Genomic DNA, 21,353 nt, shown 5'->3' with positions numbered 1-21,353 from the left:
TACTCAGGGTACCCCGTTTCTTTCTGGTTGGTTTGCATCTATTTCCTTGGCACGGTTTTATATTTGCTAATACTTCTTCCCAGTGCTGCTGCTTATGCCTGTAGTCTCAGCTACTCAGGAGGCTGAGGCGGGAGGACTACTTGAGGCCAGGAGTTCCAGGCTGCAGTGAGCTATGTTTCTACCACTGTATCCCAGTCTGGGTAACAGAGCAATACTCCATCTTTAAAACAATAAATTTAAATAAAATTAATAAATTTCCTAGCCCTTCATTCTGGAAAGCACCCTTTCAAAATGATGGCTCAGATGCCCCTCATTCAGTCCCCTACACACAGTTCTCAAAACTGGCCCTATCTTAGAACTAGTACACCACATTGCTGTTACTTGTGTTTTTCTCACTACAGGTTCCCTTAACCCGGCCTGCCATAGAGTAAATGCTCAACAAATCAGTTTTTTAATGAATCTATGATAGATGGTCAACATGACCTGAAAATAAAAGTCTTGTCAATATTGCATTCTCAATATTCAATTTACCTGTAGGTATACAACATTATAGTTACCACTGCAGCCTAAACCTGACAGAGTTACTGTTTTTGTTTCTTAATCTCCCTCAACATTAGTTTCCTTCCCTGTCAAAACCTTAGGTTTCTTGTGAAGATTAAGCAAGATATTGTATAAGAAGATCTCAGTACATGAGCCCTAAAAGAGAGAATAGAAAGTTCTCAACAATATTATACTACTGATGATAATATCATCAGAATTTGAAATATTGTACTAAATTAAATCATCTCTCTCTTCACCCATATAAAAACACACATATAGTCCTAAAATGATATTTTGTTTGGAACAATATTTTCAGTTTTTGCTTTTTTTCTGTTCATTATTTAATTGTTGAACAAGGAAATGCCAGAGGCTATGAGTCCTCATTAGAGCTATTTGCATACATATCATTGAATAAATTCATTGGGTTAAAAGAAAACAGGCACTCTCATATGCCAAAATTCCCTAAAGAGGAATATATTACACTTAAGGTGTATCTGTTCAATTAACTATTAGAAGGTGAAGGCCACCAGAAACCAGAATACCTCTTCTGGAGCCCATCATCACTTCTTACCTTACACAGGTTTAAAAAGTAATTATGTGCTATTTAATACATACAGTAAAGGGTACAATAAGTAATGATTACATAAACATTGAAAACATTAAATATTATTTTAAAAGCTATCATATATCCTATAGCATAATTTGAAGCTGTAAATATTAATAATATGCATATAGCTGTACTCAGTGGCAAAACACTGAATGGTTTAAACTGCAAGATTATGATAATTATATTTACTAACATTTCATGTTTCTTAATAGTGCTACCTTATTCTAAATGTTTAATTCATTTCTAAGTGTTAATTTCTTTTAAGAAGTAATAGCTTCACAAATAAATTACATACATATATATTATTTTACCTACTGAATTAAATAAAAACACTTAAATATATTCATCTATTTTCCAAATTCTGCTTCCATTTCAGAATAAGCTTGATAGTCTTTAGACATAAATTAATTTGCATATAATAATATATATTATAATATAGGAGTATCATGTGTGTATATGTATACATATACACAAGTAGCAGAAATTCAAGTAAATAATAATGCTTTAAGATATGTTGAATTTGTTCTCAGTCATGTCTCAGGTTAATAGCAGCACCGTCAAATATAACACTGGAACAATGTAGGAACAGCAACTTAACCAGGAGAAAACATGAGAGGAATGAATGTAATGAAAATCAATTACCACTGCTAGATTGCAGCAGGGTCACTCAGCTTAAAATCTTTACCACTGGATATGTGTATAGGGATTTTTATGACTAAACATGAAAAAGGCTAGTTTAAATCTGTCTTCTAGCCAAGCAAAAGTAGAAAGAGGCAATAAATAAATCTTGAGAATTACAACATCTGCAATTCAGAAGTGATTCACATAGATGAACTCTAAACTGTAGTCTCCCATTTAGCAAATATCTTTTCCCTACTTCTTGTATGTATCTATTCTCAAGATAGTTAAATAATGATATGTAACTATTAATAGGATTCCTGTACCCAAGAAGATCATGATTTTAAAAAAGATAAATCAAATCCACTAAATATGCCAGCGAAAGATTTTTATAGAAAAGAACAATGTCATTTTACTTTTATTATTTTGATTTAAAGCCTGTAATCACTCCAGGCTAAGAAACAAATGAAAACATAATTAATATTTATTTTACATTTAATGATATAATGTTATAATGACTGAATCTAAAAAGTCATAGAAATTGTTGCAAATGAAAATCACATAAAGAAATGCAACAACAAATCTGTATAAAAGTGTGTCCCATTTACAACTATTACTTACCTCCTTAGTTTACACTAACAAGATTTTCCTTGCCATTAAATTGTTGTTAAGAGAGACTAATGAATGCCAGAAATTTACAAAAATAATGCTAATTAAGCTAGGATATCCTACAGACTTACAGTGTCAACTTTTCCAAAATATGAAAATATATGCTTATAAAAAAGAGGCTTCAAGTCAATAGATTCCCTGAATCTTAAGTGAACCAAATGATTAATGGTGGAATGAAGTACTTTCTTCTACAAATACTAAGCATAATAATAATTACTGCAACTGCATAAAGTTCTTAACACAAACATTGATATGGTTTGGCTCTGTGTCCCCACTCAAATCTCATTTTTAGTTGTAATCCCCATAATTCCCATGTGTCAAGGGAGGGACCTGGTGGGAGGCGATTAGATCATGAGGGTGGTCTCCTCCATGCAGTTCTGGTGGTAGTGAGTGAGTTCTCATGAGATCTGATGGTTTTATAAGGGACTATTTCCCCTTTGCTCATTTGCTTCTCTCACCTGCTGCCATGTAAAACATGCCTTGGCTTCTCGTTCACCTTCATGAATGTAAGTTTCCTGAGGCCTCCCCAATCATCTGGAAGTGTGAGTCAATTAAAACTTTCTTTATATATTACCCAGTCTTGGGTATGTCTTTATAGCAGTGTGAAAACAAACTAACACAAACACTGTGCAAACAATTTATCAGTTGAGCACAAGAAACTACAAGGTACGCGCTATTATTTTCTTCAAATTCTGATGAGGAATCTACATCCAGTTTTTAAGTAACGTGCTCAAAGTTACACATCTGTCAAGAGATAATCCCACTGTAAAGCATATTTCTTTGTTAATAATCTCTAGCAAATGGCATCTTCATTTCCCTAATTGCTCAACTTGGGTATCTTGATACCTTGCTTTCCCTAAAACTCCTAACCAATCCACTGGTAAGTACAATTAAACTGAGCCTGAAAATGTACCTCCAGTTTGTCTACTTGCTTCATTTACATCATACAAGCTCTAGTCTACTCACTTTATTATGTAATTAGAACAGCTATAATAGAAGTTCTCATTTGGAGAACTATAGTTCTGCATGTTTTCACATTTTCTGACCAGTTTATTTTCTACCCCCAAATTAATCTGTTTTGAAAATGTGTCAGTGTGTTACTCTGCTTCTGAGACTTTCAAAGCTTCACTTTGCATGTCAAATTCAATCAAATAAAACTCTTAGAATGACAAACAGATTCCTGCATTATCTGGCTCCCAATTATCTTTCCAAAATCATAATACTCACCACCCCTAATTGCCCACCACTGCATTGCTTCTTCAGCAACCCCACCTGCATTCCTTCCTTCAGTCCTGGAAACCCAGAGAGCTATTTCTCCTCCTTCTTATATTTTAGGTCCAGCTTAAAGGTTACCTCCTCAGAGAGACCTTCTTTCCCATCTAGCTAGATAGTTCATCCTATCATTCATTCTTCTGATTCCTTGATATCATTTTATAACTATATGTCTCATTATTGTTTGATTTATTGTCCATTATACTCAATGAAAATGTAATCTCTAGAAGGATAGAAGCCATTTATTTATTTCCTCACTGTATATTTAGTACCTAGAACAGTGCCAACACATATCAGACACTCACAGAGAATTCAACACTAATAGATACTTTGACACATGTTCTTGCCTTTGTCCATTGTTAGTTCTTTGTATGCAGTTTCACAAGAATGATTAGAGTATGCCAAACATGGACTTCTTTATCAAATTTGAGATTTAGGCCATTTGTTAATTTGGAAGCAAAAATAAAATTACTAATTTTCATATACATCAAATATATGTTGCCGAAGATTATGGCAAGAAGACACACATATTTTCTTTCTTTTTAATCAATGCACTTGTATGAACACTGGCAAATACAAGTATCTTATCAGAAATAGAGATATCTTTACTCGTTTCTATAGATTTCATGAACTCTAATGCAACTCATGAAAATACTCCTTAAGTATATTCTTACTGAAGATCCCAAATAGATTACATACTAAGTTCTTGATTTAGTCAAGCATGTACACAGCTTAGAGCTAGTTGGTCAGATATTCATGGAATTGTTCTCCAACTTTGCTGTAAATCAGAGTTACTTAGGGACTTTGTTTAAAAAAAAAAAAAATCATCTGCTCAGTTCCCAACTCCAGATATTTCCATTCAGCGCGTCTGGGGTGGGCTCAGGCCACTGTATTTTTAACAAGCTCCCCAGGGACTCTGTTCACCGTGTCTTAGTAGACACTTTTCAAACTTCTCTAAATGAGCTTTGATGCTAAAAATATTTAGCATTCAAGTCCTGCTTCTTTACCAAAGTCTGGTAGTGTTTAGTGATCTTATCTGGTGGTGTTCAGTGATCTTCAGATAAATATAGCCTATTAGTGACTCTGCAAAATGTTTCAAGACCTCATCTCAAAATATTCTCTCTTTGCTTACCCTACTCCATCCACACTATTTCAGTTTCAGTTTCTTGAATACGTCAAGTGCCTTGCCACTTTGGGCCTTTGAACTCGATGTTCCCTCTGCCTATGAAGTTCACACCCAGCTTTACATGGCTGTGTCCTTATTTAGCTAGTAGTTTTCTTTTTTCTATGTCATATCCTCAGTGATGTCTTTCCTTACAATGATCATTTGTTTACTTGTTAGTGTAAAGTCTCACGTATGATTTTATGCGCCACTAAAAGTTAAGGTACTTTTGTTTTTATTTTGTCAACTCTATAGCCAAAGTGCAGAGCACAGCTGGCTAGCATAGAGTGAGTCTTAAAAACTGAGTATTATTTAATGTATTCACTCCTGGGAAACCAATTCGTTAAGCCTTTCATTTTTCCTTTGTTTGTGATTTTACCACTCAACTTATAAATTAAAAATATAAAAATTAAGTGCATCCATGTGTACCTTATTTTCTAACAAAAAAATCAAAACAAAAAATAAAAACAGAAAATAAAAAACAAAAGCAAAAACCAGAGATGTTTGGAAACTTGCACTCGTCTAGTTTAAGTCTGTAATTAATACCACATTAAAACCCCATACCCATGGTCTCTTTGTCCACTATTTGTTCTTCTATCCAAGACTATTGCTCAAAATGATATATTATATATACCACATCCGTTATATTCACTGAAATCATATGGTTTTTGTTTCTTTTTCTTTTTCTTTTTTTTGCAAGGGAAAGGGGTGTTGTGTATTGTTTCTGCTTTTGTTGTTGCAGCTGCTTTACCTCCTCCCCATCGCAGGCATCTCGCTAGATCATTGCCAGTCCCAAGAGGCAGAATTGCAACTGGAGGATGCTTGCCTACATTGGCCTTTTCTGCAGAATAAAAAAAAAATACAAATAAAGAAAATTTCAAATTCAAATAAAACAATGGAAATAGAAAGATAGGCTGATGACATTAAATGAAGGAATATCAATAGGTACTCATAAACAAAACATAATTGTATTTTTAAGATGTATACAATAATGAATTATGGATAATTTGTAAACATTTGTAGCAATTGATAAAACACAAATACTATTATTCACAGAATTATGGAATTTCCAAAACTCAGGCAAGAGGAAAGCTTTTTAAATATCTTAACTGAGCTAAAAATTGTTGTGTGTCTTGTCTCCATTACAATCCTCAGGGATATTATTATATACAGCATAAGATTACAATACAGAGACACAACTAGGATGGATGGGTAGGTTCCTATATAAAGTCCTTTTGCAACATCAATTCCAGGTACATTTTACTTAGAGGAATAAAATATTTGCAAACTGTTGAATTATAAAAGTGAATAAATTGCTAACAATGTCCTTGACTTTTTCCCACCTATGGTGCTGCTTTGTGTCAGAGCAAACGGAACACAACGTTAACAGCTGGAGTACACCGAGATCAGCAGCTTTTCCATGAGATTAATCTTTACATCACGTAATGTTTTGGGTTCAGAGCAGTAAAGATCTCTGCTGCTGACATCCCATATGCTTTGGCTTGAAGCATCGCATGCCTTGAATTAATCTCACAAATGTATATTACTTTCTTTTATCTTTTCTTTCTCCTTAGCCCCTCAAAATCAGTGTACGTATGTGTGTAGGACAGAGGGGCTAGATAATGTAGGGATATGTCACAATGAAATAGCCGACGACAAGATTTTGAGGGCTAAAACAAGCTAAGAATTCCTGCTATTTTTCCTCTAAAATCCTTACAAGTCCTCAGATACTTTTCCAACGAACTCATTAACTTTTGTAATTCTAGAATTCTGGTTGTCTTCTCAGATAATACATATAAATACGATTTACATTGTTTAATGGAAGGCCAGATCAGAATTTTCACTGTTGTTTTTTAAATCAAATATTAATAGATTAAAGCTGTTAAATCCTTATCAAAAGTGTTGCCGACATGTATTTATTTTTAATTTGAATATTTTTAGTGTATGCAAAGACAGAATGTTATCTGCATTGACTAAATAGGTGTCTGTTTCAATTTATACAGAAGGTAAAACTTCTTTTGAATCAATTCATTCTATGAAAGGGTCTGTTTTAAACAAAGAATTGATCAATGCAGTAACTGAAATGAGACCAAAGAGAGTCAATATTTGTTTTGGATTTATTTCCTCATAAAGGCCGATTCATGATCTCTTTTTCTAGCTAGTAACCAGTTCCGACCACTGACTATATCTGAAAAACCAAATAATTTTCCTGAATTTATAGTTTTTCTTGTGCTGCATACTTACCTTATATCCTCAGTGATGTTCCTGTGTTGTTTGCTTATAAAAATCGAGTTTTTTCAATTTAAATAGAGAGGCAATATAGAATAAGGTTTAACTGTGGGTTCTAATATCAGCTCTCTTAGTTCACAACTATAAGACTTTGTTGTAGTTATTTACTTTTACCAAGTTTTAGGTTCCCTATCTCTACATGGGATTATTAATACTATCTGTGTCATAGAGTTGTGAGGAATAAACAAGACAACATGATGAATAAAAATTAGCTATGATGATGATGATGGTGGATGATAACGATATGAATGTATACAGAGGGTAAGGTTTTGAGGGTCCACGTTTTAATAATGTAAGAACATCAATTTGGCACAGACTTTATCACAAACACTAAGACTGCTCCTTCAGCTCCTTGTCTGGGGCACACAAACAATCTGATTTCCTAGAGCCGCATTTGAAAACAACTCTGAAAATTTGGTTAAACACTGTAAGAAGTGGATTAGAAAGGAAGGACTTCTAGATACTTGTAAACTATTTTGCCAGTTAAATTTTTGAACTATAGAATAATATGTTAAACCAGTAAATAGCGTACAAGCTTCCAGATGTCCAATTATATCACTGCTTCCAAAGATAATGATACAAGCAATAGATACACAGATGAAACAGGATTGAAAGCTATTGCTCTCTCCCCAGTCATGTTAAGTATGTGTCTGCATTACCTATGCAGTCCAAAACCCAGCCCACGGTTCCATCTCCACCACAGGCTAACACTCTGAAGTCAGGAACATCACGGAAAAAGTTTAACCTGAAAAATAAGCATGTTATGGCTCATGATTAATAGTTTAAAAATAAGATATTTTCAGTTTTGTATCATTAGTATTTTACCTGATGAAATACATTTTTATTTTATAAAAACTGTAAAATATCTCAGTCATAACTTACATAGCTTTAATCCTATTTTATAATTACATATTCAAGATTCTATAATTTAAAAATATTTTGTAATTATATATTCTAGATTCCATAATGAATACACTCTATTTTTCTTTAATAGACTCTAAAATTTTAAGAATAAAATTAGCAAATTATAATAATTTTCATTAAGATATTCTCCTAGATGTGATTTGCAGTTCACATAACCCAGAATGTCATATACTACATTATTTCACTTAATAAATTTCTTCAATCCAAAATTATCTTTTGAGTGAATATATAAATGTGACAGTTATGTCAGTAAATATGTCTTTAACAATTTTGTACTTTCTCCATTACTGGGAGAAATTGATCAGACTGCAACTGGGGTTCTAGCCAACTTTTCTTCTGACTGAGAATCTGCAAGTAGGAGTCAGGCTTCACCTTGTATTTTGACCTAGTTGACAGTGTTTTCCATCCAGGAACACTCCAGCCTAATTGCTGGGTCAGCTGCCATAAATACCCACTGCTTCTGCCGTTACTGCATGCAGTGTGCTTAATAATGCAACCTACCTTGGGAAAAGCCACAAAGGCAGATAATGCAGCCAGCTATACAGTCATAGCCTACTTTATTGCAATAAAAAATTGAAGCAGGACAGAAATTTTGGCATGTGTCCCTTCACCTCCCTTATCCCAAAGATAACAACTGATAGTGATATAATATGCAACTATCCAAGGAATTTTTCTACATACTTATATATACTAATTTTCATACATGTCTTTATCACACATATATGTTCAAGACAAATAAAATTGTGCTATACATACTGTTCATTAACTTGTGTGGTTTTATTTTAACTTCAAATATGTCTTAGAGAACTTTGTGTATCAGTATATAACATATGCAGATGTCACGTGTGGCATTCTGTCAGATTATTATTTTTAAGCACTGCATCATGTTTTATAATAAGTGCACATACTACAAGATAAAATAAATGATTTCTTTTTTATGAATTTTTAAGCTTTTTCTAGTGTCTCATTATTAAAAAAAAGTTTCGTATTTAACATTATTTGAAGAACATTTGTGTAAACATGTGCATGTGTTTTGAAGGCTACTCTAGAGAAAAATATTCCATTACATCATTATATCCCTCTGAATGGCTTCCACTGTCAAATATGCAAGGGTCCATTTCCTTGCAACCACAAAACACTACATATGAACAACTTTATGATATTTCTGTAATAATGAGTGAAAACCAATGTCTTTTTATTTGTTGTAAAATCACACTTCCCTGTTTACTAATGAGTTGAACATATTTTTATACATCTCCTGGAGATGTGTAACCTCTCCTATGCAAAGAACATTCAAAGATGCACTTTTCTTTCTATTGAATTGTCTTTTTATTTTTTATTTTTATTTTTTGAGATGGCATTTTGCTTTTGTTGCCCAGTATGGAGTGCAATGGTGGAATCTCGACTCACTGCAACCTCCTTCTCCTGGGTTCAAGTGATTCTCCTGCCTCAGCCTCCCAAGTAAGCTGGGATTACGGGTGCCTGCCACCACGCCTGGCTAATTTTTGTATTTTCAGTAGAGACAGAGTTTCATCATGTTGGCCAGGCTGGTCTCAAACTGTTGACCTCAGGTGATCCATTCTCCTCAGCCTCCCAAAATGCTGGGATTACAGGTGTGAGCCACTGCGCTGGGCGAGTTGTCTTCTAATAATACTTTACAAACTCTTTGCATATTATATAGCAATCTTTGCATTTAAATTTGCATCATTTAAAAAAGTTTTGTCAAGGTAATACCAATACTGCATAAATATAATAGAATATGTATAAAAATTACTAAAACCCGTCATCTGATTATAATATCCATGGATATTTAGAACAGGAAACTTTCATGCATTTTCTCATTTATTATATTGTGGATATTTAACCTTTGTGAGACATGTTGCAGATATTTTCTTCGGTTCTAATACTTATTGTTTTGCTTATACTAATATATGTACGATACAATAAACACATATGTACCAGTTGCCCATTCCAGGAGGTAGAACATTTCCAATAATTTACATATTTCTCTGTTTTCTTTCCCTGTAGCACTGCTCTTTCCAATTTACAAAGGGGAGCACTGTTCTGAATACTGAGTTACCATGTGTCTGACATAATCAATATGTGTCTTTCTACTTTTCCCACTTAGTACTGGTACTCAGATTCATTTATGTTGTAGCTGAAGCTTTTTCCACATGTAGTGGAAGTTCTTTTTACTTCTACTGCTGTGTTAAATACCACTTATATGTCTTTTAAAATCCATGTCAATGGGCATTTCAACTGGTTTGCTTTACATTCTTGCAAAAAGTGCATTCTTGTACAGGCATACCTCATTGTATTGCTCTTTATTGAGCTTAGCAGATATCGCAGTTTTTACAACTTGAATGTTTGTGGCAACTCTGCTTCTAGCAAGTCTATCAGTGCCATTTTTTCCAACAGCACATGCTCACTTGGTGTCTGTGTCACATTTTTGTAATTATCACAATATTTCAAACTTTTCATTATTATTATATCTGTTATGGTGATCTGTGATCACCTTCAAAGTTATTATAGTAATTGTTTTGAGGTGCCATGAACTACACCCATATAAGACAGATAACTTAATCGCTAATATTGTGTGTGTTCTGACTGCTCTGCCCACCAGCCATTTTCCTGTTTCTCTTCCTGTCCTCAGGCCTCTCAATTCCCTTAGATACAACAGTATTGAAATTAGGCTAATTAACAACCCTACAATGTCCTCTAAGTGTTCAAGTGAAACAAAGAGTTGCATTTCTCTTTCAATCAAAAGCTAGAAATTATTAAGCTGAATGAAGAAAGCATGTCAAAAGCACAGGCAGGCCAAAAGCTAGCCCTTTTGTACCAGTAAGCTAAGTTGTAAAAGCAAAGGCAAAGTTCTTGAAGGAAATTAAAAGTGCTACTCCAGTGAACACACAAACAAGAAGGTGAAACATCCTTACTAGCTGATATGGAAAACGTTTTAGTGGACTAGACAGAAGATCGAAGGAGCCACAACATTCCCTTAAGCTAAAGACAAATCCAGAGCAAGCTCCTAACTCTATTCAATTCTATGAAGGCTGAGAGATGTGAGGAAGCTGAAAAATAGTTTGATGCAAGCAGATGTTGGTTCCTGAAGCTTAAGGAAAGAAGCTCCATAAACAGCAAGTGCTGAGGAAGAAGTGGCAGCAAATTATCCAGAAGGTCTAGCTACACTTATTGATAAAGGTGGTACACTAAACAATTTTTCAATGTAGACAACACAGCCTTCTTTTTTTATCTTTTTCTTTTTTTTTTTTTTTGAGATGGAGTTTCGCTCTGTCCCCCTGGCTGGAGTGCAGTGGAGCCATTTCACTCACTGCAACCTCCGCCTCCTGGGATCATGCCATTCTCCTGCCTCAGCCTCCTGAGTAGCTGGGACTACAGGCGCCCGCCACCGCGCCCGGCTAATTTTTTTGTATTTTCAGTAGAGACGGGGTTTCACTGTGTTAGCCAGGATGGTCTCGATCTCCTGACCTTGTGATCCGCCCACCTCGGCCTCCCAAAGTGCTGGGATTACAGGCGTGAGCCACCGCGCCCAGCCGACAACGTAGCCTTCTAATGGAAGAAGATGCCATCTAGGACTTTGATAACTACAAAGGAGAAGTCAATGCCTGGCCTCAAAGCTTCAAAGAACAGGCTGACTCTCTTGTTAGGGTCTAATGAAGCTGATGACTTTAAGTTGAAGCCAATGCTCATTTGCCATTCTGAAAATCCTAGGGCCCTGAAGAATTATGCTACTCTACCTGTGCACTATAAATGGTAGAACAAAGACTGAGGGACAGCACATTTCTTTACAGCATGGTTTACTGAGTATTTTAGGTCCACAATTGAGACATACTTCTCAAAAAATAGAAGACTCCTTTCAAATATTATTTTCATTGACAATGTACCTGGTCACCCAATATGCTGAGAGAGATATGCAAAAAGATGAATGTTGTTTTCATGCCTGCAAACACAGCATACATTCTGCAGCTCATTGATCAAGGAGTAACTCAACTTTCAAGTCTTATTTAAGAAATACATTTCACATGGCTATAGGTGCCATAGACAGTGATTCATTTTGGGGATCTGGGCAAAGTAAATTGACAACCTCTGAAAAGGATTTAAAAATCTAAGTGTCATTAAGAACATCCATAATTCATGGACAGAGGTCAAAATATCAGCATAACAAGAGTTTGGAAGAAGTTGATGTCAAGCCTCATGGATGACTTTAAAGGGTTCAAGACTTCAGTGGAGGAAGTCACTGCAGATGTCATAAAAATAGCAAGAAGTAGAATTTTAAGTGGAGCCTGCATGTGACTGAATTGCTGAAATCTCATCATAGAATTTGAAAGGATGAGGAATTGATTTTTAGAGATAAGCAAAAAAGGGGGTTTCTTGAGATGGAATCTACTCCTAGTAAAGATGCTGTGAACACTGTTGAAATGGTAACAAAGGATTTCGATTATTACATAAATTTAATTGATAAGGCAGCAGTAGGATTTGGGAAGACTGACTCAAATTCTGGGGGAAGTTCTACTGTGTGTAAGACGCTAGCAAACAGCATCACACGCTAGAGAGAAATCTTTCATAAAAGTAAGAATCCATTAATGGGTCAAATTTCATTGTTGTCTTATTTTAAGAAACTACTAGAGCCACCTCCGCCTTCAGCAACCACCACTCCGATCATTTGGTTCCCATTAACATCAAGGCTAGACCCTCTACCAGAGAAAACATTATGACTCCCTGGAAGCTCAGATGATTGTTACTTTTTTTTTTGCAGTGAATTATTTTTAAGTTAAGGTATATACATTTTTAAACCATAATGCTATTGCACATTTAATAGACAACAGTATAAACATAACTTTTATATGTACCAGGAAACCAAAAAATTTGTGTGACTCACTTTATTGTGATATTCACTTTATTGTGGTGGTGTGGAACCAAACCCACAATATCTCCAAGGTATGCCTGTACATACGTCTTAGTGCTTAAGGGCAGTGGCCACTTTAGAGTAAAGCATATTAATATGCAACTTCACCAGATAAGGTCAATGTTTTTTGCAAAGAAGTTGCACCAACGTACAATGGATGTGCTTTATTGAATCCATTCTCTTTAACACTTGTCACACTTTTTCATTTTATTTATTTCTTATTTTCATGAAATGCCTGTTTATCCTTTTTGTTTCTATTATCTATTCCTTTTCACCTTGTTGGTTTGTAAAATATTTTTACATGTCTTTTAGTCCTTTTTTGATAATTTTTTTCAAATATCTTCTACAAATTTAAAGTTTCTTCTTTTACTTTCATTGTAATGAATAAGAACTTAGTTTTAATATTCAATTTCATCATCCCTTTGATAAGTGGTTAGTACCTTAACCAGTCTTCTGCAAGACAAGCTTCCTTACTCAGAGCTCAGAACTCACATATAACTCTCTTAAAATGTCAGTTTTACTTTCGACATAGAAATTCTTAGTTTGATGTGGTGTGAAGTACTTTCTTTTCTTCTCTCCCCACTTTCTCCCATCTCCCCTTTATCCTGGCCTCTGGCCCTCCCTCTCTTCCTTTCTCACTCCCTTTCATTCTTCCTTTTAGCTGTAGTGCAGCATTATTTTTTCTATTTATTTTTTATCCATATTTTCATTTATTGAATAATTCAACTTTCTACTATGCAAAGTCTGTGATGAATATTACTTCCACATATGGGTACATTTCTATTGTATTCTCTATTGTGTTTTACTCATGACTTTGTCCATCTCTGCACTAGTACCAAACTCTCACAATTACTATAGCTTTCCAGTAAGTCCATATCTCAGGGCATGAAGAATCTTACCAATTATTTCTTTTTTTTCATATACATTTAAACTCATCGTATTTCATAAAAATTAAGATAATAGTAAGAAAAACCAATCATGATTTTGACTGAAGTTGCATTAAAACTATATATTAATTTTGGAAGCAATAAAACATGTATAATATGAATCAAGTTTCCTTATTCATGAATGTAGTATTGCTTGGTTTATTTAGATAGTCTTTAAAATCTTTCAACAAAGATTTAAATTTTCTGCTAACAGGTCTTGCACATATTTTGTTAGATTTATTCTTGGTTGTTTTGTAGTTTTGTTGGTATTTTAAACATTTAAAAATTATGTTTATTAATAACATTAACATTTTTGTTGCTGGTGTATAAAAACATATTTGACTGTTACACATTAATTTTATAAATAATCACATTACCACTATTTTTCTATTGCTTACATTTTGTTTGTGGATACATTTGGATTTCTATGTATGTAATTGTGGCATTTGTTAATAGCAATGGTATTATTAGTAATCTCCAGTCCTTGTAATTGTTATTTATTTCCCTGTCTCTTTTTCCTTGACAGAATTCCAACATATTGTTGAATAGGAGTATTCATAGTGAATATCCAGATCTTCTTCCTGAAGCTAAGAATTACTTTTGGAATCCGCCCATTTAGGATATCTGCTATTGAGATTTTATTTTTCTTTCTTTTTATTTTCCTTTTTTTTTGATGGAGATTTTTTATGAGGTTAACAAGTTTTCCTTCTACTCCTATCATAACAAAAATTTTTACTATACATAAATATTAAGTTTTTCTACATTTTTGAGATTTGACAAGGTCTCTGTCCTTTAATTGGTTAGTGTGAGAATAAACATTTATATATTTCCGCATTATTAAACCATGCTTGCAATCCTCTCATGCACCCGAATTGATTCTTGTGTATTAATATTTTTAAGATAATTGAATCTCTTTACTAATATTTTGTTTAGAAACTTTGCATCGATATTTATGAACAAATTGACCTATTTTTCTTCCTCATACCACTTTTATCTACTTTTTAAAATTAAAATCATGCTGCCTCATGAAATATGTTGCAGAGTAGTCCCCCTTTTACTATTTTTGTGGAAGAACTTGTATAGTTATTGAAGTTCTTTGAAAACTGGTAGCACTTGCATATAAAACCTAAATTTCTGTTTGTTTTTTTTTTTAAGAGAAAAGTCTTAAATCACTGTTTAAATTACTTTAGTAATTATTCTTAAAAATTTATGGTTTTAAATTCTTAAGTCAGCTTCTTTTCCAGCTATATTCCTGTAGCAATTTGATTCTCCCTCCCAGATTTTCAAACATTGCCACTGCAACTTAAGAAAACTTTGTAAAACACGGCAGTAGCTGCAACATTTCCCACAGAGCTGTTTTTGGTGAAAGCCTAACCATCCAGTTGACTCACCATTGTTCTTCTATTCCATGATGATGTTTCATCTCTTATTCATTCTTGTTTTCTTTAAAAATTATCATCATTGGTTCTTCAGCAGCATCCTACCCCCAAACATAAACCCCATGTGACTGTCAGACCAGCTTACTCTCTGTAAATTGATTGCTAATTGGAAAATTTGACCTCTCTTTATCTCAATTTCTTGATCCATTCAATCCATGCAGTTTTCCCTAGAAACTCATTCATTCCTTACTGCATTCATTCATTGAATAATATCCTTGGGATTTATCTAGTGATTCTGACCCTCAGTTTCCATAACTTTAGAATGGAATTAACACCACGTGGTTTGCTGGGCTCTTCATATACACATAAAGAAAATGCGTATGTAAATGCAATTTACTATTCACATGTTATTACTAATTTAATTATTTTTTTCTTTATTAAAAGTAGTATAGGTGTGTTTTAGATCAGAGTGCCACTCCTCGATTTCCCTACCTCCTCCGCCTGCACTGTTCTGGCAGAATAGTCACAATTTTCTAACAAGCAGTAAGCAGAGTTTTTCTGCATCCAATCTGAAACTAGCCAGTGGACAGTTGGGAGACCTGCCTATAGCACGGGAGACATAAGGTACAGAGGAAAACAGCTGTGATAGAGGACAAGTAAATCGAAGAGACTCAGCAAGAGCCAAAATGCAAGGTCCTGCGTGGCACTGACTTTTCACCCAGGAAGGCTGTGACGAGGAGCAGCTGTGAGGCTTCCACATCACGAGTCACCATTTCAATGGGGAGAAGTGAGAAAATGAGGAGTGTCAGGAAGGATTTCGCTCTGGGGAAATTTTTGTACTGTGTATTGTACTATTTACCTATCAGTTCCACAGCGTTCCATGTGAAGAATGAATAAGCATAAACATTTTGCAATGAAATCATGCTCGGGTCTTGAATTTATTTGCATCAATTTATGAATTTTTTGAAATTAAAAGTTCAAATGATTTATGAAGAAAATGAATGATGATGAATTTGCAATGTTGGCCTTTAGAGCATTGATTCACCTTGAGAGTTTCCTATGTATCTGCAATAGCTAAATTTGAAAGCGGGCCTATTATTTGAGTTTAGCAGCCCTCTGTCAGACGCTTCTTTTTTATCATATTTGCTCTATAATCACCACTATAACATTCCACCAAGTTTCAGTTATGCAAGATGAATAAGTTCTAGAGATCCACCGCACAACACTGTTCCTATAGTTAACGATACTGTTTCGTACATTTAAAAAGCTTTTAAGAATGTAGATCTTATGTTCATTGTTCTTACCACCACCACAACAAAAGAGCAGGTGGGGAAATTGTGATGCTTAATATTACCAAAAACAAATCCAGAAAATTTCATCTAAGATTCAGAGGCTTACTTTGTGTTAAGATAAAATAGATACAGAAAAGGCAGTAAATTTTCATTTGTACCTAATTGTTACTAGGTACAAAGCACAACAGGAAAACCTTTTTTAAAAGAAAATTATACTACTGATTCCAGAATCTTGGAAAGTGTCATAAATCAGAATTCTTAACTTCAGTATGTAAATATTACTTTTCATTCCAATCTTATATTTTATTATTAAAAAATACCGTCACTTATATACAATGTGGCTGTATGGGTTAGAAACAGATCAAGTATATAAAATAAATAAATCTATGGCTATAAGTAGTATATGTATATGTTATAGATGATAAAATGATATTTTTGATACTTAGAGGAAATCAGTATGAGACTCATAAATATTTTCAGCATATCCACGCATGGTGAATGCTCACTTTACTTATACATATTCATATCTCTTTGTATTAAAGCAACACAAGGCTGAGGGATCCAAAATGACTTTACCACATGTCATCAATTCTCTTTTTCCTCCTTGTTTAGAAAAAAATAATTTCAAGAGCTTGCCTTAAGAAAGGTCTGCATTCTGATTTAAGCATTTAGAGACAGAAAGAAGCATATTTGCCTCTGATTATTCTATTCAATTCATATTTATACTTGCATGTACACAGTTACATACTATATTATTCTTAAAGTTACAAGATTAGATGGATTCAAAATTGCCTCAATAAAATCTGGCTGAGTTTTCTGATTTGTGATGTTACCATTGTTTTTGAAACAATATTTATAGTCTAGAAAACCAATTTTTAATAACTTTCAGTTTATTTATTAATACCCAAACTGTATTTATACATACCTTGGTATCACTGATATTATTATTATTGCTGGTGTAATATCTTTTAAAACTCTATGCATGAATTATTTATAGTCCCCAAAGTTTCATTCTATTACATATATTACAAAATGGGGGAAAGGTTATTTCATGCTTTTCTCTGTAGATTTTGATGTTTCATGAATTTAATGTGACTTTCTCAACATTTTAATTTAAAGTAAAATTAATTATAATAATATCCTCCAATCTAATATATTATGTACTTTATTTCAACAATACATTCTAAAATTTAGTTAAACTAGGAAATGCACCTGTTTCAAGAAATTCGGTGAGAGTTTTGAGATACTGTATGGAAGCTGAATTTACACTGTTTTGGGAAGACATTCCATGTGGATAAGTGGGATAGTTACAAAACAATAATTTGAATTAATCTTTATAAACCCAGTGCAAATTAATTCTGTTACCATAATAACCAGAAATAAGTTTTAGAGTATTTGAAAAATATACATATTCCAGTGGACCATTAATAAGTGAAACATTCACTTCATTATTTCTGGAAATCTCAAACAAATCTTTTATGCTTACGTGTGTTAAAAGTGAAGGAGAGAGGGACAGAGAAAGGGAAAAACACAGACTGAAATGACAAAAGAGAGCATGATACACAGAAAATGAGCGAATATTTATTCCTAGGGAACTTATAATGTTATCTCATTAAATAACTTTAATATTCCTCCTACTATAAAATGAGTTAGAAATGAAAGGTCAGTAAATGACAGGTTCTATGATGTAGCCTAAATATTTTTCCTTTCTTGACTAATGTACATATTTCTTTAAAAATTAATATTGGCAGAAATATCAAAAATTTTAAAGTCATTTCTGAGTGAATAGAAACATTAATATTTAGTTGAAATATTCTTGCCTTCATATAGAAAATATTTATAATTTTATTAGTATAAGTAAAACACTTTTGTAAATATATTTTGTTAAAATATAATTTTTTTCTGTCACATGGAAAATTATAACGCTTTAAGGATATTTTTAAAATATACAAATTAATATTTAAAAACCAACTAACTGATGTTAAACAAAAATTATGAGCGGTCATTATTTTAGACTGAACTTCTGCACTAGGCCCCAACAGACCAGACCAAACCAGAATGGAGTCACTGTGCTAAGTGCCATGTAGTCAAACTGAACTTGAAACGGTTCAGTTAAAAAACAAACAAACAAACAAAAAGGATATTTGCAGCAACCAATCCGATGGGGCCCAGTTCACTGGAGCTAGCATGATAAGGAAGTCCCCTCTATTTTGACCCTGTGAGAAAAGTAACTTTGAAATGACCAATCCACCTTTCATTCCTTATTTCTGCTTTCTTTAGTCTTCTTCTGCTTGTAAAGTCAAACTCCTGTGCTCAGTTCGTTGGAACACTCATTCTATTCTATAGAATTAGGTGTTACCCAATTCTAGAATTGCAAATATAAGCCAATGAGATCTTTAAACTAAATTTATTGTAATTTTGTTTTTTGACACTGAAGAACACAAAACACCTTTTAAAAAGCCATTTTCTCTCATCTGTAAGTTGTTTTCTACACTAGAAAGGGAGGGATTTAATTGAACTCAGTATTTGCATCCTGTATTTACTGCTACAAATATGCAGTAAAATTTATGGTCATGCTACATGAAAGTCCATCTCTAAAAGTACTAATGAATATGCATAAGTTATGTGTGTACTGATATGTATATATATGTTTGGAAATGTAGTTTAAAATATTACTTGTAAGTTACATGAGTAAACATAGAGAATTGACAGACAATTCTGATGTAATGAGTTGAAAATGAAGAGAAAAATACGACAGAGTGTCAATTAAAACAGAAGTTACACAGTCTTCCTGATATTTGAAAGAAGTTAAAATGAAATGATTCATTCTTATTGCTTCTAATTGGAAAGCACATATATACCATTCATGGTCCAAAATTCATAGTCTATAAAATTAACCCCTAAAATGTAGCAGCACAAGTGATTAGGTTGCTCAAGACTGTTTGACAAAGTTGCTGAAATCCATTCTGTCGTGTGAATGTTTTTAATATTAATAATTAGAATGTGTTTTTATTTTGTACAGATCAGATCATCTCATTGAGTTAGCTTAGAGTGTGAAGTAAGAATGTATTCTGAAAAGAAATACATCTAGACTTCTCTAGAGGAAAAAATACTTTGCTTAGGGTCAAATACAAAAGAATAACTATAAATTAAATGTCACCTGCGTCTATACATCTATATTATTTAATATAAATGTAGGAACTACAACTATGCACTAGGAACTGAGTTAGATTCCAGAGATTCAAAAACAAGGTAGAATTCTTGCCTTTGAGTATCTCACTGGCTTAACTGAGAAGGCAGACAAGAAAACACACAGTTCAGGTCACTATAAGATGTTCTTTGAGGGCAGTTAATGTGGACTTGCAGACACATGAGTTGAATCTTGAAGCTTGGGTAAAGTTAATTAGCTGATGAATTGAGGGACTGACGTGAGAAGAAATTGAGTGAAGGGTTATCATGTAAGAAGGAGGGTAAATAAATATAGATTTTAGGAGAGTGGTTACATGACAAATCTTGAAAGCCTGAAGTGACGTACTGTCAGAGGGAATGGGAAAGCGGTTCTTTAGTGAATGGCCTTTTCATTCATCAAATTAGAGAATAAAAACAGTGTGTAAATTTGGGAAAAGGTGAGAAAATTAGTTTAGTAATAGATATGTGGAATTTGAGATACCCATGGAACTTGTGTTCACGGAGTATTGAAAATAAAAGTTAATTTCCTCCTACAATCTCTCTTTGATAAATAAGGAGCAGGAGAGTGAATCTTGATTATGTATAAAAATTGAGGCCCTCTTTAAGAAAAAATATGCAAAATAAATGTGTATAAACTTTTATAAAAGTGATGTATATATATAAATAAATATTTATTTATAATAAAAATCACATTACATTGTAAATTTAAGATAACTTACAAACATTACATCATGGGATCTAGAATAATAACAAAGTTTTGTGAATTAATAAACTGCCTAATGTTTTGTTTTTACATTTTTATACGACAATTTTAAATGATATTTGTATTGAGGTTAAAAGATGATTTTCTTTTCCTCTAGAATGATTTATTAAGATACAATTAAATTGATGATTTATTAGGAATGTTCCACTCAGCTTCACAAGTCATCATTGATAAAGTAAATTTTTGGATTATTGTTAAATATGTGAAAATCAATATTTGTTTTTTGGTCACAGTCAAGCTGTAAGACTTGCAGGCATTTAGATTTTTTGTTCAATGATTAACCTTAAGTACTCTTTGAATTAATGATATACATTAACTATTGCTATATTAATAACATGACATATTGTGAGTTTTATGTATCTTCATTGATGGCGATATTTCATAGAGATTTATAAACATGTACTTTACACATAAACATGCCTGCTGGTTGTGGAGCTGATATAGACTGTGCTCTACAAGCACAGGAATAATGATACATTTAATATCATGTAACTTTCATCAATAATAAAAATTTATAATTGTTTATACCACATTGTTAACTGCATTCCTGGAAGAATGATGCTTCTGTTTTGATGAGGCATTAAAGAGAACTGAATGGGATGATTAGAAGGATTTTTTCACAGATAAGCTTTGAGCTTTGTACATTTCAAACCTCATTTCTCCCCTACTATACACATATTCTGTTAACAGGCAGGCTCTGGACCATTTTTATCAAGACATGTCTTCTGGCTCTTTAAATATATGTCAGAAACCGAAGATGGCCGAATAGGAACAGCTGCAGTCTCCAACTCCCAGC

At 33.3% G+C, this 21,353-nt stretch overlaps 1 protein-coding gene across 2 annotated transcripts in view; it reads right to left on the bottom strand.

Annotated features, from left to right (window-relative positions):
- The window catches only part of DGKB (diacylglycerol kinase, beta 90kDa), a 766,018-nt gene that overhangs the window by 433,238 nt on the left and 311,427 nt on the right, over window positions 1-21,353 (bottom strand). For both annotated transcript variants that reach the window (XM_011942803.1, XM_011942812.1), the window contains 2 exons: window positions 7,817-7,902; window positions 5,620-5,709 (listed from right to left, as the gene is read on the bottom strand). In XM_011942803.1, the coding sequence (XP_011798193.1) occupies window positions 5,620-5,709; window positions 7,817-7,902 (176 nt within the window). The remainder of the gene's footprint in view (window positions 1-5,619; window positions 5,710-7,816; window positions 7,903-21,353) is intronic.

The sequence above is a fragment of the Colobus angolensis genome, unplaced genomic scaffold, assembly GCF_000951035.1.
Source record: "Colobus angolensis palliatus isolate OR3802 unplaced genomic scaffold, Cang.pa_1.0 Scaffold104, whole genome shotgun sequence".
In the NCBI taxonomy this organism is placed as follows: domain Eukaryota; kingdom Metazoa; phylum Chordata; class Mammalia; order Primates; family Cercopithecidae; genus Colobus; species Colobus angolensis.
Note: the sequence above shows the minus strand (reverse complement) of the source record. Positions and strands in the feature narration are given on the sequence as shown.